A 27,723-nucleotide genomic window follows, 5' to 3' on the forward strand; every position below is an offset into this window, starting at 1 on the left:
TAGACCTGCTGTTTCTCTGAAAACAACAACAACAAAGTTGACTTTATTCTCGTCATTTCTATTTTTTTCTTGCAATCATATTTCAACTTTACTGTCGACATTTTGAATTTATTCTAGAAATCGTATTTCAACTTTATTCTTTGACAAATCACATTTTTTCTCCTATCCGGCACCCAAATCCTCTTCTGTACACAGGCCTCAACATTGTCATAATAATAATAATAATCCACCAAAGGGCTAATATATTCAGATCTTTTGCAAACAGCAGAACTGGGGAAAATACTTTGACGAGTAAAAGTCTGGCACTGAAGAAGTGGTTAATATTGAAAGTAAATAAAAGCATATTTCATAAGATGATCCTGTTTTGTATGTAAAATAGTATATATATCGAGGCCAGATAAATGTAGTACAAAACAAAGTATTACCCATTGTACGTGCTTATTCTACTTACATTTTCTCAACACATCCACACACATTGCATAAGTTTATTCGACAAGTGATGGTAATTATCAATGACACCACACAGTATACATTTGCATCATTAGATTTTATTATGACTTAGCTAATAGTAAATAAATGTTAATAAAAATGTTCATGTTCTGTAAGGAAAACTTTTGTAGATGTACAAAGGCTGGCAACATATCAGAGGCTGGCAACATATTAGAGATGATTACAGACAAACAGATTTATGGACATAGTAAAATACGTAATGGTATATTTTGGCAAAGTCTAGGCTATTGCCTGTCGGAAGCTTATGATGATGGATAATTCACATGATTTGGTTTACTTTGGAAGCTGTGTTTCGTGCAAAGTAAGAAAGTAACCACACGATTCCTAACACTGTTTTCTCTATTGTGCTGTACGATTATTTCACAAATAGAAATCTTGCTTCCTCACTGATGCAGTGATAATGACAGTCCCAATCTGTGAGTCACATAGACAACAAAACACTGAAAATGCCTGTGCTTCATAGTTTCCTTTAACAACATGGTGAAACAACACTTAAATCAGGCAGGATGCACTATAAATAGTCTTTCCTGCAGTACAGCAAATTGGCTGGTATCGGAAACCTTAAGATATATGTGAAATGATGGATGTTACATGGTGAAATCTTTTTAAATAATACATAGAAAAGTATACACTCTTTGTAAACGCACTTTACGGAAAGTGAAATAATCCAGAATGACATTTCTGCTATTATTCCATTTGGTTATCTGTCATAACAAAATATATAGCAATTAATATCTGCCATCAATGATATGCTGGAGAAAAAAAAAAAAAAAAAAGAGATGATTCCATCACATCCCAGTCAAAACAGAAGACAAATCCTCAGAAAGACACTTTTTTGTTGTTGTACTGCAATCGAATAAAGTCCCATTAAATTGTACTTTTTGAAATTTGTATTATGTTTAAAAAAACATTTCAGTGAGTGAACTCAGCTTGTAGTGTTGCTTCACATACATATATAAATAGTATATTAAAAAGATGTTACAATGATTTAGCCCACGTCCTGTATAATCTGATTTGAACAGATCTCAACTTGGTTAGATACCTAACTTTAATTAATTATGTTTTGACCACATTTTGGGTTAATCTCCAGTCTTCAGCTTAATTAATTTGTCTCACAGAACACCTATTCACCTCATGAAGCCTGTTTGTGTACCTGGTTTCATAGACAGAAAAGAAAGCCATCATGCACACATTTCTCTGTGAAAATAATAATCTACATTAGTGACATTAGTTAAGACTCTTTACAGCATTAAGACCTCTCTGTGTATCTTATTATAATGACTAATTATACACTAATCAAGCCCCAGAGTTCAACACCGAGAGCTGTTGGTTGTTTGATTAGACGTTATATTTTCATCCCACACACCCACATTAAAGAAATGGTGTGACAACAACTGAGAAACATCTTTACACATACAATAGAAAATAGGTTCTTCGGCTCTACAAAATCTGTTTAATTTTATTCTCTCTTTTTTTTTTTTACCTCACCATGGAGGCCAAGTTTTTACAAGAACGGATTGATGGATTACTGCAAAGAAGTATAAAAAAAAATGTGGTTTCCCAGATCTGATTGGGGAAAAAGGGAGCCATCCTGATTTGCAGGCCCTAACCACATTTCACTGCCATGACATTTTTCTCCCCCTTTGTACACTTCTGCACAGCCAGCTTTCTGCCACCTGGCTGTTATGGCCCCACAGACTCTATATGGGTTGGTTTAATGGTCGTGGAAGCCTGGCATGGGAAAGGGCCTGGCAAAAGCTTCGACGCGGTGGCGCAGGTTGGCGATGCGAGCCACAGTCTCTGGGTCCTCAAGTAGGAAGTTCTTGAAGTCCACGAGCTTTGCTGAAGAAGAGAAGAGAGAAGGAAGAGGCATCAGCTTTCTCTTATTGAGATTTTGCTTCCTTTGTTTGATCCTCACTTTCTGTTTCCATGTTTCAGTATCCAACAAGTCAAAATATTATACAGCATAATATTGTAACCTGCCGTCTTTACTTAGTGACTACTTTTACAGTAGTACACAATATGGAGAAGCTGATGCAGATTTTAACATTCATAATTAGCATATCATTTTCTTGAGTTATAGCCAAAAAAGTGTATTTAGTGAAGTGACCTTGACCTTTGAATTCCAAAATCGAATCGGTTAATCCTTGAGTCCAAGTGGATGTTAGAAGAATGTTTACTAAAGTTTCCTGAATTCCCTTTCTCTTGATACATGATGTGCACAAAATTGGGACAGACGGACAAATAACCACTAAACATAAAGCATCTAATCACTGCTGTTGTTGGCATGGAGGCATAAAAGGGAAGCAAATGTTCTTCCCAAACACCAGCTTACATTTTAATGTGTCTCCCCTCTCACAGTAGGTTTACCTGTCTTTTTCTTGACGTCCAAGGCGATTTTGAAGCCTTCATCCATGAACTCGACAACTTGCACAAAGTCAGCTTCTTTGAACTGTCTGGATGTCAGGGCTGGAGCACCTGGGACGGAAGAGCACAAAACTTACAGCTAATGACTTATAATCATGTGCTTTTGCTCTTACAGGTTCAGCTGTCTCTGATGAATTTCCTTGCAATTTATTCTATTTAGAAACCATATGGTCTTCGGGAAAAAACAGAACCCTGGAGCTTCTTGAAATTTCAGTAATGACTCTACATAGACCAACAAACAATGTTGCTGATGGCTGATGGGTCACTAAGGTGCCGTCCAAATCTCAATAAAATAAACATTTGAGAAGGTGATACGTGCAGTACAATCCGCTATAGGTGAATTTTCTCGCCTTAAGACAATGCTAAAAATGTGGCAGTGTAGATGTGGAGCTCTTGAACATCCTGGAAGATGATTAAAACCCCAAACATACTTAATTAATCATGATCTGCTCAATGCTTGTGGCTTAATTGGTGTCTGACTAATTTCCATATGCAGAACTGCTTTTTGAAAAAAGTAAGAGAAACGGATTAAGTGAGGAGGATGCTAAGTGCAAAGAAAAATTGATACCTTTTTAAATAAAGAGCACAAAATGCTGAAAATTTGACCAATATATCAACACTGGTCATCTTGACAAAGTTGCAGGCATTTCAAGGCTCAAAAGGTTTTGAATATAGACAATGAAGCAGCATTTTCTTCATGTTTTTTTCCGATAAAACCCTTAATAAGTACGACAAGGCCCTGTATGAGTCAAGCTAAATGTAGTGTAATGTGAAGCTGTTCCTTACCTAGCCTCAGGCCACCAGGAGTCAGGGCGCTCTTGTCCCCGGGGCAGGTGTTCTTATTGGCAGTGATTGACACGAGCTCCAGCACTCTCTCGGCCCGAGCTCCGTCAATGCCCTTAGGCCTCAGGTCAACCAGGACCAGGTGGTTGTCGGTCCCGCCTGAAATATTCAGCAATCTTAGTAAAAAAAAGAGGAAAGTCCGGGGCTTCGTAGACTTCACTTTGGAGCCACCTCAACTTTAGCTTAACATGGCTGTGGTAATGTTACAAGCTTCGTTGGCTGAAGGAGACAACACTGAGTGCAGTTAATGATGATGTCAAATTACTGTTGGGTAGTGTGCTGCCGAGGCCTACAATGCTTCACATCTTCACCCTTCTCATGCATTTATCCATGCTTGATTGCACATCCATTTGATGTTCTTCTGATTACCGTGCTTATGTTAAATTTACGAATTAATACAAGTTATACTTCCTCCTGAGACGAAGCTCAATGAGCTCTCTGTGAAGGTGACAAATGTACAAGACCATTAAACTATATAGAAAACTATTCCTGATAGTAAAATTGACGGTCATCATGTTTAAGTGTGAATAAATTTAGGCAAAAAATTGTTTTTTTACATTTCAAACCATAAACTGTATAGAAGAAGTTGATGCCACCATTCCATGGTTTGATTTATGCTTTTTTTTTTTTTTTTTTTTTTTTTTTTTATCGGCTCATATATGCTTAGTATAAGCACCAGACATACTTAACTCTATAGATTCCTTGCTTGAGTAAGTACACACCCCTTTTTACAAGTTTCGCATTGACAACAGTCAGACAGACAACAGTATAAAACGCAGCTGCCCAACTCCTGTCGTGTTTACACAAACATCTACAAAAAGGTATGGAAAAAGGGAAGATGCACACAATGCAGTATAAGCACAGGACAAGTCTGTATTTTTCAGGGTATGAGTTGAAGGCTATACATCAAAAAAAAAAAAAAGCTGACACCAGCAAATTAAATGCAGTACAAGATTCAAGCATTCGCTCACAACTAGAAAGTGACCACTTTCATCTGGTTTTATTTCCCTGACTGACAGGACAGCTACACTGACATTAGCCCATTTGCACATCATGAATTTAAATGCCTTTCTGTTGTTTTTTTTTCCTGTCGTGGAATTTGCATTTTGTGACAGCACATTTCTCTTGATTGACTGTGTTCTTCTATGTTTCTTTCTGCTGTTTGCCAAGCTATTGTCTGCCTGGGAATTACAAAAAAAAGAATGCTGAAATACAAGTTACATTACCTGATACCAGGGTGTAGCCTTTGCTGAGAAGGGCTGTAGCCATAGACTTGGAGTTCCTTATTACCTGGGCAATATACTCCTTGAACATAGGAGACTGTGCCTGGACACAAAATAACAAAAAGGCTAGATTGAAGTACTGAAGTCACATTAAGCTTTCTCAGTTGGTGGTCAAGAAATGATGAGTGAAATATCAAGAAAACCACTTCTACTATGTTTGTACAAGTGAGAGACATTCCCTTTCCTTCCTCTAATGGATTACATTTCAATAGCCATCAAGCACAACATTAAGATGCAGACAGTTCACACTTGAGAATGAGAAGGAGCAGATGCCCACACAGTCGCTTAGGGAACAAGTTCCCTGAGTCAAGTTGCACCAAAGCATCTCAGCGGTAATATTTAGTTTCCCTGTGAAATGTGGTTCACCAGTTATCAGCTTCTTATTAGGAAAGAGCAGCCCAGGGTAATAAAGTGTTCCATCAATACAAATAAAGTTACGTTTGCATTGAAATTGAGCGTTCGTGTGTTGTGCTGACCTGTCTGAGTGCTACAGCCACACCAGCGATGGCATGGTTATGAGGTCCGCCCTGCAGGGAGGGGAACACAGAGAAGTTGACCCTGTCCTCCAGGTCGTACATGATCTCCTTCCCCTTCTTGTCCACTGAGCGAACACCCTTACGATAGAAGATGAGGCCAGCCCTGGACAGAACAGACTTATTGACTGATAAAGCAATTCTCTTTATTCTCTAAAATCCAACAAGGTTTCATCCTTGGTAATTTGATTCCGCCCCTCCCCATGGTACATCAGCTGTCTGATTAGAGGCTAATCACAACTTCACAAACTATTTTAACTGCTATTAATAAAAGCAATTGCCATGACACTCGGTGCAGAAGTGGTGATGAAACTGACAAATTTCTTTTGTTCTTACCTGGCTCCTCGGAGGGATTTGTGTGTGGTAGATGAAACCAGGTCAGCATATTCAAAGGGAGATGGGATGGCTTTGGCTGCCACCAGGCCACTGATATGGGCCATGTCAGCTAGCAGGTAGGACTTAATGTCGGTACACAGCTGAGGGGGAAAAGGGTAAAAAATGTAATTCAAAGACTATTTCAGACACAGAAGAGAGTGCAAACAACAGGTACATACAAAATAAAAAACACATCAAATTCATTATCCCATCAAAAGACAAACATTAAAATGTTGGCTGTCTAGCCTGTTTTTTCTGAGCCTATTTGAGAAACAAGAGCAGCTCTTCCGAGTGCTGATTAAAGCCGATAATGCTGCTCTCCGACTCATCCAAGCCGCAGAAAAATTATACAAATTTACAGTATACCATTGGGGCAGGAAATTTGATATTAAAACTTTTTAGGTACAAGACCCTAAAATCATGACAAAACCAAACTATCTATCTATCTATCTATCTATCTATCTATCTATCTATCTATCTATCTATCTATCTATCTATCAACTGAAGCGCAGTCAGTCCGTCAGTCATGTCTTGGGGAAGTGACATCTCCTATTTTGGCTCAGCTCCAGAACATTTGATTTGAAATAAAACAGTAAATATAAGGCTAATTTGAATGAAATTGCATCCACATCAGATGTAGTGAATTATGTAGAAATTCACACATAGTTTCTGTAATTCAGACAAGTTCAGATAAAAGTGAAATAAATTTGTCATTAATATTTTGTTTTAAAACCATTGTAGTCAATACCAGCTGGAAGTCTTTGACACTTTGCAGCATTTTTTTTTACTTGTTGCTTGTTTCATGGAGGATTCAATCTTAAATCTGATCTTCGGGTGACCGACTTAGCTTGCTACAAACATTTCAGTGTTTGGCCATGAAAACCTCTTCATACTTTTAAAATTGGGGGACAAGAGTCCTACACTGGTACCAATATAGATGTGAACACACTCAAACCCCCACTAAGCTGAAAGTCAGCACTTCAGCCTCAGTCACTGTTTAATTTCCAGTGCAGAGTCCTGGAGCCCAGAGCAAAAATGTGAGCTGTCAAAACATTTATGAACTGCACTGTATTTGAATATATTATTCTTGATATATAGAGTGCTACCAGAAACCACTATAGTTATCATAAAACTAAACTATGTACTTAAACTGTGTCATCAGTGACCAAACTGTGCTGTGTATTTTATTTGACAGTGCACTATGTTTAAATGAGAGATAAAAAATGTGAGATAAAATCTCTTGGTGCTAATACATATACATTTTACCCCTACGGTTAAGATTTGATGACTAACTATACATCTGTAAGTAGTACCGTTCTTCTCAAAGGGCAGATATTTCAAATCAGAGCTGGTGTTATTACACTCTTCGGCAGTCTTCAGAGGCCCGGAGTATTACAGCATAATTCAATAAATCCTTGCCGTCTCTTGCCAGCATTTATTGAAAAAGGCACAAACAATAAATAGCTCGCTAACATGCAAATGACTCGCTGGCGAATGATCAGAGCAGTAAACAATCTTTTTAGTGCTCCAATTAATATTCATTATCATGACAATCTCCCTTCCTCTCATATCTAAACTGGATCAGCACATGTTTATTAGATTAAAAGGCAGGATAGATGGCAGGGTTACCGGAGGGGGTAAAGAACACAAGAGGGTGATGTGCGGGAGCTGATGAACACCGATAGTGAAACAAATTTTAGATTTTTTAAAAAGAAGCCTGCTCCATTCTAGGTAACACAACACTGGAAAGCTGGAGAGGAGCCCGGCTCGGCAGACTCTGCCATAAAACAGTGAACAGTTCCACAGAGACATGCCAGGGGGAAAATATGGCCCCACTTCAGGCCTAGTGGCAAAGTAGTTATGGTGCTTAATAAAAACACAGCTCTGTAATGGTGGGACACTCCATCTGATGGTACCAGCTAAAGTGGGGCTCTGCAACAAAGGGAGGCAGTCATGGAGTGAATGAAGTGAATCAGCGGGTGGGTATAACAAAACAGATAAAGGGGGCTCTTGTGTACTGCCAAAGAGTGCGGTGAAGTGTGCAGTAAAAAGTTGCTGCTGTGTATGTGTGAGTCAGTGCGAGGATCCACGTTTAGGTCGGATGAGTAGGCACGAGAAAGCATCTGTGTTGGTGAGCCCCTGGAATTGGTTTGGATATGTAGAAGTTTTAAAAATGAATACTCTGTACTTAGAGCAGAAAGGTCCGCTCTGTGAGACAGAAATTAGTAAAGATATCGTTGGGAGTGATCCTGGCTAGGTATCACCCATCAGTAAGAAGAGCAGGTGTGTGTGACAGCCCAGTGTAAAAGGTTGATTGAGTTTGAAATAAGACGATAAAGCTGGGCTGACCTTCATAATGTAGGATGAGAAAACAGGGACACACACACCACACACACACACTTTTGAATACAGAAAGAGTTCTCCATGCACCTTCTTGATGCGGGCGTAGTCAATGAGGCGGGCATAGGCGCTGGTGCCAGCGATGATGAGCTTGGGCCGGAACAGCTTGGCCGTCATCTCCAGCTGGTCGTAGTCTATGAGTCCTGTTGCAGTCTGCAGAGAAACGAAGAGGGAGACAGATTGAGGAGTGAGAGAAAAAACCGGCAGAGAGGGAGGGAAAAGTGGTGGATGAATATGAGAATATTAAAAGGCAGAGTAAGGGTCAGGAGGAGAGGAAAAAAGGAACATGAGAGGATGAAGAAAAAGTTGTCAGATATCTCGAAGATCAAGAGCAAACATATCAACACGGAAGAGAGATTTTTTCCATTTGAAGCTCATTTGAAGCAGCTGCATTTGAAGTACTTTGGCTACCTTAAAAGGGGAAGGAATTTATCGAAGGCAGACATTTCAACCCATGGTATCAACGAAGAAGATGGAGCAATTGCAGTAATGCTCCCCTACTTATCCTAATTCAACCTTTCAGGGATCTACTCAACTGGTGTGATGAGGCTCAACAGATCAGAGGTTGGTTTGGAGACCGTTCTTTTCATTGAAAAAAGGCCATTTGAGACATAAGTTAGACGTACATCCCCTGAAAACAGATCGTCTGAGTAGCATGAAACGAGGCAGACTGCAACAGTCAAATGACTAGAGTGTCTTTTGCCTGAACTCTTCAGTTTCAACCTCTACTCCCCATCTAAGCATCAGAGAAGAGACAATACAGGTGAGAGAAAGAGAGCAGAAAAACAAAGTGAGAGACAGAAAGGATGGAGAATAAGGGAGACACAGACAAGAAAAAATAAAAAGGAAAAACGGAGGAGGGAAAGCTTTATTTAGACAACCTGATAATCTCCCATCTCCAGAGCACATCTATGGATGCCCCCTCACTCCATCAAGCTGCTCATTGTGAAGACAGAGCCAGTGGTGCTGGCCAGCCTGTCGATTTCCCATTATCTCTCTCGCAGAGGGGTCCTGCCTGCCCATACATCAGCAGGTCTGGACATGCACACTCTCATGGCCATCCATCAGCCGCTACCAACACCACCACACTACCATGACCCCAGGAATAAAATACTATACACTAATATATGATGCATCCACATCTAAGGGACCCTGGTTGTACAGATTTTAATGCTGGTGGTAGGGCTGAGCGATATAAAAAAAAATATCGATATATTTTTAAATGTGATATAGAATTAGACCATATCACATGTATCGATATAGTTCTTTTTTTTTCTTTATATATAAATGCTGCCCTTACTAGGGTTTATTATATTTTGTTATTTTGTAATGTTTGTTATCCTTTTCTCATATAAATACATTTATTTCAGAAAAAGATTGGCCTATTTTATTTCATAGGCTATTTTCATTTAAGATATTTTTTACTTAAATGTGCACTTTATGGAGCTTTGATTTAAAAAAAATAGGTACTCCTGTTATACAGTATTTCTGTTCACTTAAAAAAACTGTTTCAATAAAACTATTTGTGACATGTCAAATTTGGCTTTAATTTTGACTGAACATTTGCTCTCTCAGATATAAAAAATATCGGGATATATATCGCATATCGATATCCAGCTTAAATATATTGGGATATGACTTTTGGTCCATATCGCCCAGCCCTAGCTGGTGTAAAACCGCACTTTTAATGTTTATCTATTATACTAAACTAATGGGACTGTATGGTTGCATTGTGGGTGAGAAGCTCATACATCAACCAAAACACCTGCGTTTATGCATCTCTGTCGCCAAACACCTGGCAGCAAGAGCTTGCTAGACTGACATTTCTTGAGTTAGACATTGAATCCCCACCCACACTGCCTTGTGTCGTCCCTGTGGGGACACAAAAGCAAACAGCATTTCCCAAAAAAGGATCACATCTGTTTTTCCCCCCTCTTTTTTCCTGTATATATTTAAAACAACATACTGCTACTGAAATGTTTTTCTTTTCCAACAGAAACCAAGAAAAAATATTTGGCATGCATACATTTAGATATTTGTGCTTATTGAACATTTTAACTTCTTGTTCCTTCTTGTTACTTTAATGAAGGTGTTCATTTTGATCAAAATGACCAATGTGTTTCATAACTGATGAGGCTGATTGAAATTGTTATATACTATATGGCCAACAAAATAGCAGCAATTTATTTATTAATTTATTTTGTATGGTTTATTGTAGGCAGCACATATTCTATCCCAGTTGCTATAACAGTGAAATGGCACAAACCACCTTAAACACAACATACTGTACAATGTGTTCACTTGCAAACATTTACACCAGTCTAAGTGTAAATGTATGCTAGCCTAGTGTGGCTAGCACAACCTCTTACTTCAACCAACAACTGTAAAATTAAGGGTAGAAACTGACAAAGTAGCAGAGATAATCAATAGTAGTACTGGAAGATGGGACACATTTTGCAGAGTGCTGCAGCAGAACAAGCAATGCTTTGCAGAGGCATCTGACATCTGAGAAGCCTGTAACCCCTGACACATGGGCAGCTCTGACAAATCGTGCTGGTTCATGTGGTTGCAATTATCTTCACATTAGAGAATTGCATTATTGTAATTTAGAAAGCTCCCCTTATCTGATATTGTAAGATAAAACAGGAAAAAAATCATATGAAAATGCTTAAATGTCATTACTGACTCAGTGTTGTTGAGGATATCAGTTGTAGGGTTCTCTACTCACATTTAGCTTGTAAGGCATGGACTCAAAATAGATCGAGGTTGCTGAGATCCTCTTCACGTCGGACATGTATCCGTGGGTCAGACTGGGGTGAAAAACAGAAACACACAGATGCAGATGGAAAGAAAAAACATTTGTCACATTATATTGCAAAAATATAATATTTTGAGGTGAAAGAAAAAATAAGCGACAGGGTGCAGATGAAGAATAACAAGAAAGCAGCAGTGACTACTCACTGTCCTCCGTCGGGCAGGTCTAGGCCCATGATGCGGTCATGGGGTTTGAGCACGGCGGTGTAGACGGCAAAGTTAGCGGGAGAGCCAGAGTATGGCTGCACGTTGACACCCCACAGAGCTGGGTCCAGGTCGAAGGCCTCCAAGGCTCGTTTCTGACACAGCAGCTCAATTTGGTCCACCACTTCTGCTCCTCCATAGTACCTGTGTGGGGAAAAAGCACCCTTAGGTCATCTAGTAACAGAAGCATCACTCCTGTGAATAACCTGCTGGATTAGGCTTTAATATTTATAAAGCTTTAACCTGCAATTACAGATTTTTTGTGGCCACTTGGGGACAGCAGAAGCAAGTTAATGCAACAATGAATGCATTTTTCATGCACACTAATATTCCATTATTATTCCATATATGACAATATACAGGTCATGTAAACAGCATATCTGTTTGGCTATTCTAAATAAGCATATACACATATATAGCATTTTTAGATTAAGACCAATATTCTTCAGGTTTTAGGAGGTTGATGCATGCAAAAGAATAGCCCCCACTTCTGGTCAGAAGCAGAAAGACATCACTTTTAAACATTATGAAAGACCTTGCTATCAGCAGGATTTTGGTTATGCGCAAATATAACAATTTCGACTGTTTTCCTCAACTCAGCCAGTGCTGGAAAACTTTGAAAAAATCCTATTTTGAGGCAAAGAATAATAATGTTCAGTTATTTGTAATATGCACAGCTGCATGTAATTGGAAGTAGAGGAATATTGATTATTAGCTAGTAGGGATATGATCTTTTCAGAATAAGGGCAAAAAGAATGAATATTTTGTGCATGTACAATAAACAGTCCCTGATATATCTTATCTTTTAATTTATTTACAGAGCTTGTTAGCAAAAGTTGCTACACATCCAGCAGTTACAAAGCTACATCATCATTTGTTTGGAGTCATGATTCTGGTACAGTAATATTCACTCAGTTTATTTCTGTTTTGGGTCTCTTTAGCTACTTAATTCTCCACTATGTTCACCAGCGAGCCACTACCCCTGTTTGGTTGTTGTTTTCTGCTGAGCAGGAAGTGTAAAGTGGGTTTTTAGACCCATTTCAGTAGAAACAGCTGCCTGCTGAGGCTGAAAATTACACTAGTGATGAGAGTGAACAAAACAGGAAAGTTGCAGCCAAACAGTGAAACAACGAGCTGAAACTCACTGTGAAGCTCAGTGATGAGCCTAAAGACAATAATCAACCAAATCCTTGACTATGAGAGACCCTGTTCACATTGTCATTTGATAAATTACATAATTGGTTATAGCTGCCAATCAGTATCAGCAATGTCTGTCCTCAGCGCCGTTGGCTACAAACATCTAAAGCAAGCTAGACCAACGTAACTGCATAGATCTGGGACATCTCAGGTGAAAATGCTCATAAAACCTTTTCAGTGGAATTAGAGATGAAGGAGCAACAGATGGCTCCCGTACAAACCACTCATTCAATGAGATCATCCTTTTGTTTCATTACATTAAAGCGCAAACAGCAGATGAGTAGGATGTGGGGGGAAAAAATGTAAAATTAAAAAAACATGGAGGAGGGAGATTCATGGTAGGCTTGTATTCTACGAATCAAAGGCATCAAATGAGAAGCATTTCAAAACAGGTCAGCTCTCTGTTTGCTGCTGATAAATGTGAATTATCTAAGGGAAATAATAGTAAATAGGAAAACTGGAAATAGAAAACATGCAACTATCAGCCTGGGCACTGAATTCTTACAATGTATCCCCTCAGGAGTGTTTTTTGGCAAAGCAGGGGCTCTGGATTATTTGATGTGTGGTTGGCATGAACTATTAGAAGGCATGCTAGAGCACACAGTTTGAATCAGTGCATGCACGTGTTTATGTGTGCATGTCTGCAACAAATACCCTAAAGCACAGAATATCAAAAGTGTTAATAAGCCAGGGTGTGGCTGAATAAACACACTCACCTTCTCCCTGGGTAGCCTTCAGAGTATTTGTTGTTCAGACAGGAGCCCTGAGCTTCCAGAGCCGCTCGACTGCAGAAATTCTGTGGTGAGAACACACGCAAGCAAACACACACTCAGATCAATGGCGCGAGTGGACAGAAGGGACAAGGACGGCAAATTAAAGTCTGTTAAGTGATAGTGAGAAATCCCCCTCCAGCTAAAGGCAATCATTACAGTATTGAACCTCTGGACTTCCATAGACTAACACTCTGCACTTCACAATGCTTATCGCCTCGCTGCCGGAGGATACAAGATAATGTAATAAACTTTTCTGCACATGCTGGGACGGAATGGTTTGGCCTCAATGCATTTTCCAAGAAAAACAAATTTCAGTGGGTACGGTTTGCTGCAAAAGGGGTATAATTACCCCTCAAAAGTTTTCCTTTATATCTTGTCTGTGTGTTGGAAGATGAAAAAGACATGTTTAATATTTCTGTTTAATAATCAATACCAGTAACAGATTTTTGAAAATTCATTTTGTTGGCCTGATTTCAGCAGACTCATCCCTTTGATTTATTTTACTGGACTTCTTAATATTAGATTCCCTACATTAGAGCTAGACCAATTTTGATTAATATTTGATTAACTATTTTAAAGGAAAATACTAAACACTACTATGTTCTAGCTTCTCAACTGTGATGATGATTCCTATTGGCTTATCTAATAATAAACTTGAATCATCTCTGGTTTAAAAGTATTGGTTAGAAAAAAAAAAACGAAGTAATTTTGTAGTATTTTTCACGGTCATTAGTTGCAGCCCTATTTCCTGAAAATGTTACTGTAACTGGCATGTTACAACTTTCCGTTTATGTTGTAATGGCTCTTGTAATAGCTTCTACCCCACTGATACATTTCTTTGATTTCTTCTCCTGAGATTGCGTCCTTTTTTGAGGAGTAAAGTGTTAAAATACACAAGTACGATGTTAGATAAACAAGACTCAAATTGGGATTGGGTTAAAAAATGTGCTTGGGATATCCCCATTTGACTGAGGGCTTGCAAAGTCTATTGAACCTCTGTTGACTCCTGACACAACACTGTACTAAATAAAAAGTAAATTCGGACACAAAACAATCACAAACAGTACAGTCTCGTCGACATACTCTCTACTTCGTTGAGGTGTTGGTGTGTGTATTGCGTGTGTGTATGCTAATGTTTCACCTAGAAGCCAAGAGAAGATCAAGGGAGATAACAGCTCCAATAAAAGCTCTCTGTTGCGTCCGTCTGTCATGCTGACAACTGTGCATATATTACAAAAGGAAATGCATTTGCTTCTCATAGTGTGTGCATGTGCGTATGTGTATGTGTGGACAGGTGTGGTGAAATGTATGTCTTTTCATTCAAGGAATGCCTGCCTGAGCTGTACTGTGATGTGCCTTGCAGAGTGAGGTGGGGAGGAGGCAGAATGAAGATATCAGCTTTATCTCACACTAGAGCGGTCAGGCTTTGTGCAGGGAGAGGGCCGATATACTCCAGTGAACAACTACTGTGGCGGAGAAGAAACAGGAGGAGAGAGAAAGAACAATACGAGATAAAAACCTCTTCTGCTCTTTTGAATAGTAAAATGTTCCATTTCACACCATCTAGTCTTGGAATGAAAACAGGGAGTAAGCCAAATGTTTCTGTAACAACAGAGTTACTCTTGCTTCCAGAAAGTACTGTTTACCCTGTGTGCATTTTAACTATTAAACAACATAAGTCTGAATAACTTGATTTGAATTTGAACTTCTTAAAAAAAAAAAACAACAGAAAAACAATTGTCAGAGATCATGATGTCTGTTTTATGATTTATGATGTTGGAGCCAGAAGGTCAGTTTCACTGCCTTAGCAAGCCACTGAATATATTTTTTAAAAAACAGCAAATTTACTGCTACAAAATATTAAAACATACAAAAGCAGGACAGTTTAGAATTAAATACGAGTACAGAATTATTTTCGACTTGTGGTTTATGAATTTTAAATGCTATATGGTTTGTTGTACTGGATGTGCTGTACATACTGTATTTATCTACAGTATGAGCCCTGATAAACCACTGATAAGTGCTTTTCTATCAATGCTGCCAGCGGTGATATGGAAAAAAAGATACAACACAAAACATCCATAAGGATAGAAAGTCTATTCATTCATCTACTTTGCTAAAACATTAATCAGGGGTGATGAGGCGTTCTCAACAATCGCACTGCCAACATATGAGGGAGGTGCTGCCAGCTCTAACAGGCACTGAGTAAGTGTTTATGTTGACTTGTCATTGTTTAAAAATGAGTCAACTCAGTCAGTACAAAATGGTATAAGATGGGTCTTTATATTATGCTAAAGGCGGACTGACTGAAAAACGTTTTGTGATTCATCTGGCAGCATTACAACTCCCTGTCAACATTTCAAGGCATTTGCCAAATGACACCCTTGACTGACTAATTAAGAGGTTTTAAGAAATCCATTCACTGCAAATACAAATGTTGAGGCCAGTTTTACTTATTTATACACTTACGCATAAACAACGGCATAAAAAGTTTTTCTGACATCCTACATACTCTAGGCTTATAATCAGGCTTGAGGAAATTGTCAATCCCTTTTCTTTGGCATACCATTCTTCCCATCTTTTGGTAAGCTGTTTGATTAAATAGACGCACTGCAGCAACTGCAACAACCTTAATTTTGTTCAGATTATGGCGCCCCCTGTGGACCAAATTAGTCGTGTTTACATAAGCGTCATCTTTGTCTGGCTAGTGTTTTTTTTTTTTTTTTTTTTTTTTTTTTAAACACAGCTGGTTTAGGTACTTCATTTATTTGTAAATATGTAACATTAACATCTATTATGATGATAGTGAAACAAAATCTTCTTGTTTTGTCTGATTTCACGTGGATGGGACCTGGGCACAGGCGTTAGTAATACCTTTATGGAAATCCTCTCACTGATGCTCTTGTTTGCTTATGTAGGTCATATAGAGGCATCAGTATTAAATTGAGACTGTTTCATAACTATTAAAAATTCCTTGTAGCTGCTTTAAATAGTCAAAAAACGTTATAAAATAAACATAATTTGTAAAAGACATTTACCTCTGATGCAATGAGCTCCAAGCCACGGCACTGCCGGTCTTTCTCCTTTAGCAGCAGATCCCACATCTCGGGATCGTCTTGAGCCAGGCTTTCCTGGCCCGTCCATGGACGATCTTCATCTGCTGTACGGGAAGCGGCGTGGGACTGCTGGCCACGAACACTGAGACGAACTGGGGCTCGCTGGCACAGAGGCTGTGAGCAGAAGAGAAGTTGCAGGGTTGGGGGGGATTGAGGAGAAGGAAAGGGATCAATTGGGAGTATATTAGTTGTACGCAGATACAATAGTTATTGTGAACAGATTTTCTAATTCAGGATCACTGCATTGAAATGGTCTCATGAGCACTGACATAGGCTGCCAAGGTTTGGGGAGCTTTTTTTTTTTTCCATTCTGCAGACTAACTATTTAACCAAAATGTTACTACTGCACAACACATTACCATATCTTTAAAAAAAGCTGCAGCTGCAAGATTTCTGATGTCATCAGGAGCATCTTATGCAATAAGAAAATCACTTTAAATGTGGGTGTGTGGAGGAGGACAAAAATTAAAACAACATGCATTGTAGATTTTTATCATCTATGTAGATTAAACTACTTGGGGCTTCACTCACAATGAGGAACCAGAGTGGTATGTTTTCTACTGAATGTATTTCATCATTTTACATAATTTTTGACGTTACACCCTGATTTTTTCTATATAAATATGGAGACATTTCAAGTCCCCTCCTCTTCTCCCCATACACTCTAATATGTAGACTGGTATAATTAGAAACTGGCGTGTTTGCATGATATCAATAATCAGCATGGCTGTTCAATTATGCTTCTATCAGCACTTCTACAAACTGAGGGACTGACTTTTACAGCCTCAGTGTACCGAAGGAGGCATATAGAGAACAGATTCAGCACTTCCTGCTTATCTAATCTGGACTGGAGCTGGCGAGTTCTCCTGCTGCTGCTGCTGCAATGCTTGATCATGTGAGTGTGCAGAGTCCATATAATTTTCACTTTCTTTGTCTGTTTTTTTTTTTTTCTAAGTTCAACCCGAATCCTATCCTGGATTCAATCCCAGTTCATTATGCACTATGCGTTGTGTTGGATAACACTAAATTTGTGACTTGGTATTGCATATAGCAGATTCTTTGCACTGATAATATAAAGCCTTTGTGCATACCAAAAGATTTTCTTGTGTTACATCTGTATGTAGAACTGTCACAACAATTATATCATCGACTTCATGAGGACAGCAAAAATAATCAAGGTCATGTTCGTCATGCAATCTTGCCAGTTGTTAATATGTCTGTTTGTTTGTTTGAATATGAATGTCACCAATCTTTTTTCCCCAACATGATGGCAGAAAAACAGCAGGGTTTTCCAGACTGTTATGAAACTTGGGCAGAATGACAAAGTATTTTTTCACAGCGCCTTAGCACACTGAACAGGGAAACAAAAACATGCTAAGGCACATTTGCTGCGATTCAGAGTAGCAGTAGCAACCAAAAAACACTGGCAACTTGTTGTGACTTACATTATCCAACTTAAAATTATAACTTATAGCTATTATGTCCTTAGTTTGTTAACAAATGTCCTAACAACGAGGAACTGTGTTGACTATATATTGCCTGTTATGTTATAAATCACTCCTTATACCATTATTAATTTATTTAGGTTGTATTAATTTGAGATATACATGTCTGAAATGTTTGCATTATTTTGCTAGTATATTAAGTGTATAGCAATGGCATAAATTGTCTTAATAAAAAATAAAAAATAATAATTATCCAACTAAAAATGGTTATTTTGACAGGCCTAGCTGTATGTGCTTAAGTTCCTTTTATAAACCACTATCAACAGGCAGGACACTGTGTGGGAGAACTTAGAAAACACTTAGAAAATAGAAAAAGAGATCCTTGACAGGTTGATTGCATTCAGAACAAATTTGCTCTCTCTCGTCATTTAATCAACAATATGATGATGACTCTGTGTTGAGATCAATCCAACCACTGCCAACCTATAGTTATCATCTGTACAGGTGTGCTGGGGTGTGAGGGACAACCTCCTTTTAATTGCACCATTAAAAAGCAATTAACACAATGCTCAGGACTAGTTGAGGACACCCACATGAAAAAAGAAAATGCAACTTATGCTGATTCCATGTGGTGTAGAAAATGCTTGGGTACTTAATCTTTTGTAGCAAAACCAACTCTGTAGTTTTTCACTTTTTTTTTTAGACAAAAAATTAAAAATGTTATTGCTTGGCAAAACTAATAAGAGCTGCCTGACCAACCATGGTCTCATAATTCAACATGCTTTGTAAAAAAACAGTTAATAAGAAGACTTTATCCTGAGGAACAGCTTGCAAATAGTTTATCTACTCCATCGCTGTTAGACCCATCCTCTCCACTCCGCCTCTTCATCTGCTCCCCGGGGTGGCACAGGGGGCAACGGTGACACACCAGGGGAGGCAACTGGCACATTAATGGCCGATTTCTAACAGTCTCTACTCTGGCCTTCTGTCACCGATGGCAGTGTGGATGGTGGAAAAGGGGAGAAGGCCCCCCCCTCCGGGCTCTGGAAGAGATGAGGGCCTGGGGAGACAGGTCGGGCTGCTTCTCGCTGAGAAATCACACGGGTCATTAAATCGTGACGGGAACTGTCCTTTGCTGTCTGTGCTTCTGCTGGGACACACCAAGGCCACGGAAAGCAGTGGCAGAAAGACCCAACACAAGCCAATGCTGCCATGGTTATAGCGCTACAGACAAGGGTGCCTCTCCCTCCTTCAGCCCTGCTTTCCTTTTCCCACCCTCTTCCTGTCCCCATCATGTCACCCTATGCTGCTACGGTCGCTCAGCCAAGTAGCACTCATGTGGTGCTTTTATTAGTTCATCTTGTCATCGACATCACTTCCACGGTGTCCAAATGGGACAGCACTGGGATTAAACAAACAACACATAGGTTAGTCCCTGCGGTCTGCCTCTCCACTTTCCTGCCTCATTTCCCAGCCCTGATCATTACAGGAGATTAATTAATAAACACAAGATAAACTGATCCAAGAAAAGTGAGAGCCAAGATACAAGCACCAAATATGTCACAGTGGAGACTATTTTTAGGCGACAGATGATGCTGTCGTTTGAAGGTGAACTTGATGAAAACTGTGCTGTGAGAAAAGGGGCGGGATAGGCCACATCAACCTGGGCGCCAAGCACAAGATAATGGCAGAGTCACAGATACACTGCATCTGCCTGACAATGATAAGGTAATTGTTGGCAGTTTAACTTTTCCTGTCAAACATCTGTGCCCAAAGACCAATGGAAGAGAAGAAGAAAAGGGAAGAAAGAAAATCATTTCATTAATCCTAGTTCTGTATTATTTTTGCCCATTTCCTGAAGCAGCTCCAGAGGCGAGTCAATTTTACAGATGACTGCTGTCCATCAGTGGCTATACCAAACAACAATCAGCCAGGTAACGGAAGCAACAGAAGGGACTAGAGAAAAAACACAGTGGGTGAAAAAAAAAAAAAAAAGATATGTAAGGTTAGAGAGAAGAAGTGTCAACAGGGCAGCAGCATCCGTCAGTCTGACACGAAGTTGCCTCTTTCCCTGTCACTGACTAATAGCAGGGCTGTCCGTTACAAATTGCCCTGTGATTCAGTCTAGATAACACTAGACTGAGAAATCTGGATGGGGTGAAGAGGCATGAAGGGACGGAGGCTGAGTCCAGGGCGACTCCACTCTATTTGGGTCAAAGGGTTGTCAGGGTGACAATCAGAGACTTAAGCAATGTTGGCAACAAAAGACAATCTCAAGGAGGTGTGTGAAGTGGAACGATACATTTATGGTGTAATCTTTCCACAACACTTCTTGTGGTGATGGTGAAAGAGCTGTACAGTGGGCTTCCTGGTGCCCTGGGGAGTCTAGATCCATGCTCCGGACTGCACTCTTGGCATTGTTGGGGTGCCCACAACAATTAGATTTTTCTTTTCTTTAAAATTGTGCAACGCTGATTTTAAACGCGTATTCATTAACTGGCCCCTGGCCTCCTGTCATTTTGCAAAAGTGGCCCCCGGGCAAAGCAAGTTCAGTATCCCTGCTGTAAGGGGTTCTTGAATGAAAAAAGTTTAACAGCCTCTGATTGAAAGAAAGGGCTGTCTGGCAGGTGCAGCAAACTTCACCTAACTTGGGCTGCAACTAAGTACGAGTATCATTATCAATTAATCTGCTGGTAATTGTACCAATTTATTGGTAATTCATTAATTCATAATTTTGTCTATAAAGTGCCATAAACTAGTAAAAAAATGACTGAAATAATTTCCCACAGCCAAATTTGACATTTTCAATTTAAGATAAAGCCAGATAAAGCACAACCCTAACCCCTTTAAATTTAAGGAGACTGAAGCAGCATGTGTCTGACATATTTTTAATTGAAAGGATAATTTATCAAATGCTGTTATGTTTTGAAAAACTGCTCTACACATATACATATGCATTATTTGGATACAGAACACTTTTGTGTGGTTTTTGCATTCATAAAGCAGAAATGCTTAAAACATGCGCGAGTAGTCTGAGACATCCCAAGACGCTGGCAGATGTTTGTTTGTTTGTTTGTTTGATGAGTGTTTAAGCTGGTCTTGACATGAGGAACACTTGAAAATTTTGAAGGAAGTGGCAGACATCTTTCATAGAATCAGAGTAGCTCCAAGCAACTTATACACATTGCTGTTGAAAAAAAAAGAAGAAGGATGAGGCCATGAAACCGGGCTGAAAAATATTTGTTTTTGTTTTCCATCTGTTAAATGAATAAAACTGAGCTCCAATACAGAAAGAATAACTCTGGTGACACAGTGTTATGTTCGTCTTTGTCAAAAACAGATGTGTATAAAATCATTAAACTTGAATTTTAGTGGTTAAGGCATGGGAGGTGATGGAGCCAGTAAGGCTGTTTCATAGTTCCATCAAAAACTATTGTTTTTAACCAATTTTAAAAGTAGGTTAGAACAAAATTCTCAAATCTTATTGCTATGCGATACTGACCAGTAGCACTGTTTTGTTTTCACCTACGTGTTGCCCACATATACTAATAATGTTGTTTCCCCTTTCCCAACCAAGTCAAACTCTGTTGACTTTAACTTTTGAGAGCAGCTGCAAATCTTTTACTCACAACTTCGAACAAAAGCATGCCAAGTAGGGATTATGCATCAAACTCCAAAGGGCAGCACCTCCTCTGACCAACAAGAAACAAAGCCCTGCAGGAGAATTTTCCAGCCTTTCAGGACAAACCACCCATACTGTCATTTCAGTATGCAACATCATGAAAGATACCTGGGTGATTCTCATGAACATGGTGCAGCTCATAGCAATAATCCAAGAGCATTGAATACATATTATCTTTGACCCTTTATAACCCATACAATCTAAAGCCACTGTTTAATATGAATTTATAATCTTTTAAAAATAATTCTAAGGGATTTTCTGACATTTTAGAGACACCGTGAGCTAAATTCATTACCGTAACACATTTGTAAAAAAAACGAAAGGTTTTTTTTTTTTTTCCTTGGCAAGCACTAAAATATGCTAAAGCTTAGCTGGTATTACCAAAATGTATTTTATTAAAATATACACATTGTTAATGCAAACAATTCTATCATTGCCGTAACATTTAACCATTTTTTCTCATCAATTTTCATTCAGATTTTGTTCTTTATACATTGTCAAAAACCATTGTTTGATTATATTCTGTTAAATTATACATTTTAAACAAATGTATATTTATTTTTATAAAGCTTATTAAATATTTATTGTATACAAGTGTGAGGAAACCATGACATTTTTATCTGGACGCATTACAGTAATGAAATTGTGAATCAAAAATATGTATAAAAATATAGACAATATTATTTTAACACAAAACAATGAATTGTGCCTCATTTTGGTTATATTGTTCATTTATATAAAAGTGAAATATATTTACTTTAATAAAGTATGTCCTTATAATCTTCACCGAAATAGCTTAGACTGGCTTTATGAGAATCACCCACCTGATGGGTAAATTGTCTATGTCTATGACTTTTCATATTGAAGACATTTGAGCAGACTTCAGGCCTGCAGTTCTTACAAACCAGCAGCTTAAAAAAAACCTCTGATTGAAAAACAGTGATACAGCAGTCAGTCAGCTGAACTGAATTTCAGGCCATTCCTTTCTTCTAATAACTACACAAACGTCTATCTAAAATTAAAAAAAATGTGACCTTATTTCACTCACTATGCTATAACTCACTATAAATGTGTGTCATTTTTAACTCAGTTCTTGAAGAGGTTCTATTAGACTGTATTTTATTCCTTCACTTTACATTGCCTCTGTGCTTGAACACAGGCTAAAAAAGAAAACGGCTCATATAAAAAATATAGGTACATTTATGATAAAAAATCTATAAAGAATACTAAAATGTGCAGAAAACCTTTCCAACCCTCTCAGAGCTCTTTTTTTGGTATTCAACCTGAAGATAACCCTCTACCAGACATCCAATCATAACATTGTTCATACACTACTCTTTTATCAACAAGATCCATCCTGTTAAACAGTTAAAAACTAGATCAGGAATACTTTGAAGTTGTTAAACTTCAAAGTGATTGCTGAGATATGAGATTTGCTACGAATGACAGATTCTTTAACGTATGGCAGCCATTCCTCTTTTGCAAACAGGAATATTTTGCTTGTCATAATACTGAAACTCTGCACTGAAAACCAAATAAATAAATCGGGTAAAATAAAACTCTAAAATAAGCTCTCATTAACAAAGGAAAAAGGATGTAGTTAGATGGAAAAAATGGAGAACCTTGCTTCTTTGGCCCATTGTACTGGGAAAAAGGATTGCTTAATGAGATTAGAGATGATGAAATCTTAAAATTGACTAACTGGAATCTTTGGATTCAATTACATGCAGCAACTGGCCTAATTCTGAGCAAACGTCCCTGTAACATCCAAGGCAATTCGTTTTCCCCACAGATAATGATATCAACAGCAACCGACGGATGACTCTTTAAAATACAAGTCACAAAAGTTGGGTTTAAACTGAGGTTAATACCTTATTTTCAGTCCAATCATAAATTAATGTTACAGCAACAGGAAATAACTGCACAAGAACTGGAATCACAGGTCCTGTGAGGACATGGCATGCCTTAACCCAAAAGAAATAGGAGTCTTGTGAGTACTTCTAAAATTCAATGAAGATGCACGTTTAACCAATTATCACAAATAAGAAAAGCATGCAAGCATGTGAATCAGTGAGTTTATTAGGAAACTTCAAACATACTGACAGTGACCAATAAAACTAGGTCTGAATACATGCCATAAGACGTTGGCACAAACTTGGCATAGCCTAGTTGTTTCTGAGAAACTAAATAAAATTTGCACCATCTCCGAAATGGGTCACATCATAAAGTTCAAAATAAAGATATTAATAGCCCTCAACAAACTTTTTTTTCCCCAACACCTCCGTCACCCTGATGCCTCAACTAATCAAACAACTCGTTAAATTAAAAAATGCTGAAACTTCATGCAACTTTAAAATAAGATCACTGGGCAAGTGATATGTCATGTCAAATTAATTTATCCAAAAGGGAACACATGTAATATTAATTTAGCAGAAAAACAGAATGTCACTATCCACGAGTCCTACGCACATCTTTGTGAAGCATATAATGTTAAAGTTACTTTTTTTAACACCACCTCAAAAGGTGTTCATAATAGGATAAGCATAAGGTAATATTTACAACCCTGCAATAAATACTTAAAGTTAAAGTGTTTAGATTTTGTTGGTGTAGTTTAGAGAGGTGTTCATTCAACTTAATGGACCTTTTGGTGGCTGCAGTTTGTGCTGTTGAATTGTTAAACTTAAAGGTGTTTCAAATACTTTTGTCAAACACATTTATATCAATACGAGTAGCTTAAATATTAGAGTTTTATCATTAGTTTTAGCCATCTAATAAATTGGTGACTGGGTACATGTAAGGTAAGGGGACCTTTGAGCTTAGATTCACCAGATATATTAAGATAATATGCATGACAGCAAAATTAAGCTTACATTATCCTTCTAGATACACTAAAGTAATAAATATTTAAGTCAATAATCTGCCAACCCTGCTGAAACAAAGGATGAAAATGCTGCCTTATCTGTTAGGTAATTAATGTTAAGGAAAAGTTAATATTTTCCCAGTGCTCCTGCTGTACTTTTCAGCCTCTTTATGCACTTTGGACGTTATTGGGGGGCTCTTACTGTATCTCATTGTCTGACCTTTAGTCACCAGTTTACATGACTGAGGCTTTCCACTTCACTTCATAAAACCCCTTTAACTCTATGGAGTCTTGGACTACTTTGTCCATTTTTTAATCCTTTTCATCCTTCCTGTATACACCACCTAAAAAATGTTTAAATGCCATGCTTTTATAATTTTTTCCAGCACAACCACAACTATATGACTTGATAATAGTTATTTAATCCTGACTTACCGGATCAACATTTCGAACCCAAAAAAAAACAAAGAAAAAACAACATAAAATGTGATTTGGAATCCTTCCAAATCATGATCATGCTTGATGAAGAATTTTAAACGTTGCAAATGTGAACACAGGTTGCAAATGTAACATATAAGAGGGTTACATCCAGTTCTATATTTTTATACAAAATATATTTGACCTTGTCTCCAGTTTTACTTGGTATATCATCATCATCAAACTAAAACTGGCCTCATGGAGAGATCAAGAAGTCATGCTTTGGAGCTTTTGGTGACTCCAGAGGGTTAAGTAAAAGCAAAACAACGTGTGTAATGCGGATACATTGTAAAAACAAACAAACACAAAACATTTCATTAAGTAAACATGACTAAACAATCCAAGAGATGGTTATAATTGAAGTTTATCGTGATGCAGAGACGCTTGGTGCTTGTTTTCCCACATGATGAAACTGAGCAGTCGCTGTTGCATCATTGCGTGGACTCAGCTGCAGCTATGTAACGTGACAGTTAGCCTGCTAGCTTATCAGCAAACAACAGCTAAGTTACCAAAAATACAACTTTGACGTGACAGAAAAGACAGTTAGCAGTTAACTGCCCTGATTTTCTTACATTTAGAGGCTTATTAGAAGCGCAGGTGGGCATTTAAAACCCCCAACGACTGTTCCTGACGTTAGGCTAGCTTACAGTTCAACCGCACAAAAAATGCTAAATTACCCAACTCAAAACACACAGTCACACAAATTATGACACAAAAACAGCACTTCATCATGCACATACCCGTGTGAGTTGTCTCAGAGCGAAGGAGAGCATGTTTCCAGTTGTCAGGCCAGAGGAACTAGTAGCACAGCCAGGCGACACTCCGCTGACAGGCTCCGAAAGGGCTGTTTGAAGTTGTTGGCAACGGCTGGTTACGCTCTTCCTGCCGAAAGGCTTCATGGGAAATGTAGGCCTCTGTGAGGAAATTACGCAAACCTGGGGCCGGATTCACAGAGCATTCTTAAGGAAAAAAATGCATCTTAAGTGCCACTTTTTTCTTGACTTTGCTCTTAAGAGAGAATTTAAGAAGATTTGGTATTCATGAAGAAATTCTTATCTTTTCTTTATTTTTTTCTTAACTTTCTTCTTAACTTTTTTCCTAAGATAGAACTTGAGAACAAATGAGATTCTTGAAAACAAAGTTCTTGGATTTCTTCACAAATTTCTTCACTGCCCTCACCAGTCTTAAAACAGCTACAGCGGAAAGGTAAGTCTTGATTTGTATTTACTTGAACTAATTTGTATGACATTTATTTGATTTCTTTAATATTGAATTTAGTTCTAGACATTGTGTTAACAAATATTGTTCATTGAAGTTGGTCAGAGTAGTTTTTTTCTGAATGTATCACATAAAGCTTATTTTGGCAGTTGACATTTAATTGAAATGTCCTTTCCTTTCAGTCTGACATGGGGCTGTTCCTAGATTACACTACAATGTAAGCCTACTCTTAGTAAATCACAGAGGCAGTTGTTGTATTTGATATTACTTCATTAATCACTAGGAATCATACGAGTGATCAAGTTAAAAACCTAAGAACTTCCTAAGTGAGAAAACAAAGAAGTTCCTAAGACATACGACAGTTCTTAAGAAGAAAATGGTGAATAGCATTTAAGAACATTCTTAGGAACATCCTATTTTTTTTCTTAAGAATTCTCTTAAGTTTTGTCTTAAGAACACTTTTGTGAATCCGGCCCCAGGTGTGTTTCTTTAATAATCAATACTGTACCAGTCATTAATTTATTCAAGTGGTGGAAATAGAAGAAGTATTTTGATGCTTTACTTAAAACAAAAATAGAAATAATACAGTGTAATAAAATTGTTACAAGTAAAAGTTTTCCTTAAGTTAAAGTACAACTATTAGCATCAAATTATTACCAACTTAAAGTAACAAAGTAGCCTACTCATTATGAGGAAAGGCTCATTTCAGAATAATGTATATTTTAGATTTTAAAAATTGGGAAAAAACCTACCTGTTCAATCAGGAATCTGAATAAGAATGATTTATCAACAATTTATTATTTTATTTTGAATTACTTTTTTTTATTCCTTATTTTTTTACTAAGACACTAATTGTTTTTATTTGTCTTTGTTTTTGTCTCATTTCAAATTAATGTAGTTGTTAGTCTGGTCTCTTTTTTGTATTTTATTGTCATCATTTCTTATTCTTGTGTTGGCTTTTTTTATCAGATCTTTTAATAATTTTTTTATTTTCCTGTTTTAAATCACTTTTGTCTTTTTCTTTCTCATGTATAATTTTTTTTTGTCTTATCTCTATTATCAACTTGTCATTGATCTGTGAAGCACTTTAAACTGCACTCATAGGCCTATTATATTGCATTATATTATATTATTTCACATATAAGCATGCGATTCTTAACTTTAATGCATGCATTATGATCCTTTATATGTGTGCATTGCACATATTCTTTATACTGTGAATTTTTACAGATCTTTTCACTAACATTTCTTTTTTTCTCCAAAGTGCTGCTCTCAATAGAGAGTATTTCTCTTATTGTGGTGAACTTCCTTTCATCGTTTATCAGGTGTTTTCAGTGCCTGAAATGGGCCAGTACTCACCAGAACGGAGTATTTTTTTGTCCAGGAGTATCCGTACTCAATCATTTTTTTGAAAACCTTAACATTTATCAACCACATATACTCAGAATGGAAAGATCTTGTGTTTCAAAGCCACATTCTCCATCACCACAATGACTAAAACTAGCTTTTCTTACATTAGATTTCTTATAATATAAATATAAATACATTGAAGACACATGTGATGTC

General features: G+C 37.8%; 1 protein-coding gene across 1 annotated transcript; it reads right to left on the bottom strand.

Moving 5' to 3' along the window:
* Positions 1-528: 528 nt before the first annotated feature.
* Positions 529-25,853, bottom strand: shmt2 (serine hydroxymethyltransferase 2 (mitochondrial)). Its single transcript, XM_059329461.1, has 12 exons — positions 25,680-25,853; positions 16,398-16,589; positions 13,303-13,382; positions 11,333-11,533; positions 11,100-11,181; positions 8,402-8,524; positions 5,933-6,072; positions 5,540-5,702; positions 5,007-5,106; positions 3,724-3,879; positions 2,881-2,988; positions 529-2,352 (listed from the first exon to the last, which is right to left on the bottom strand). The coding sequence occupies exons 1-12, from the start codon at positions 25,836-25,838 to the stop codon at positions 2,225-2,227; spliced, it is 1,632 nt and encodes a 543-aa protein (XP_059185444.1). The 5' UTR covers positions 25,839-25,853; the 3' UTR covers positions 529-2,224.
* Between the last annotated feature and the right edge of the window lie 1,870 nt (positions 25,854-27,723).

Source organism: Centropristis striata, chromosome 3 (assembly GCF_030273125.1).
Source record: "Centropristis striata isolate RG_2023a ecotype Rhode Island chromosome 3, C.striata_1.0, whole genome shotgun sequence".
Lineage (NCBI taxonomy): Eukaryota > Metazoa > Chordata > Actinopteri > Perciformes > Serranidae > Centropristis > Centropristis striata.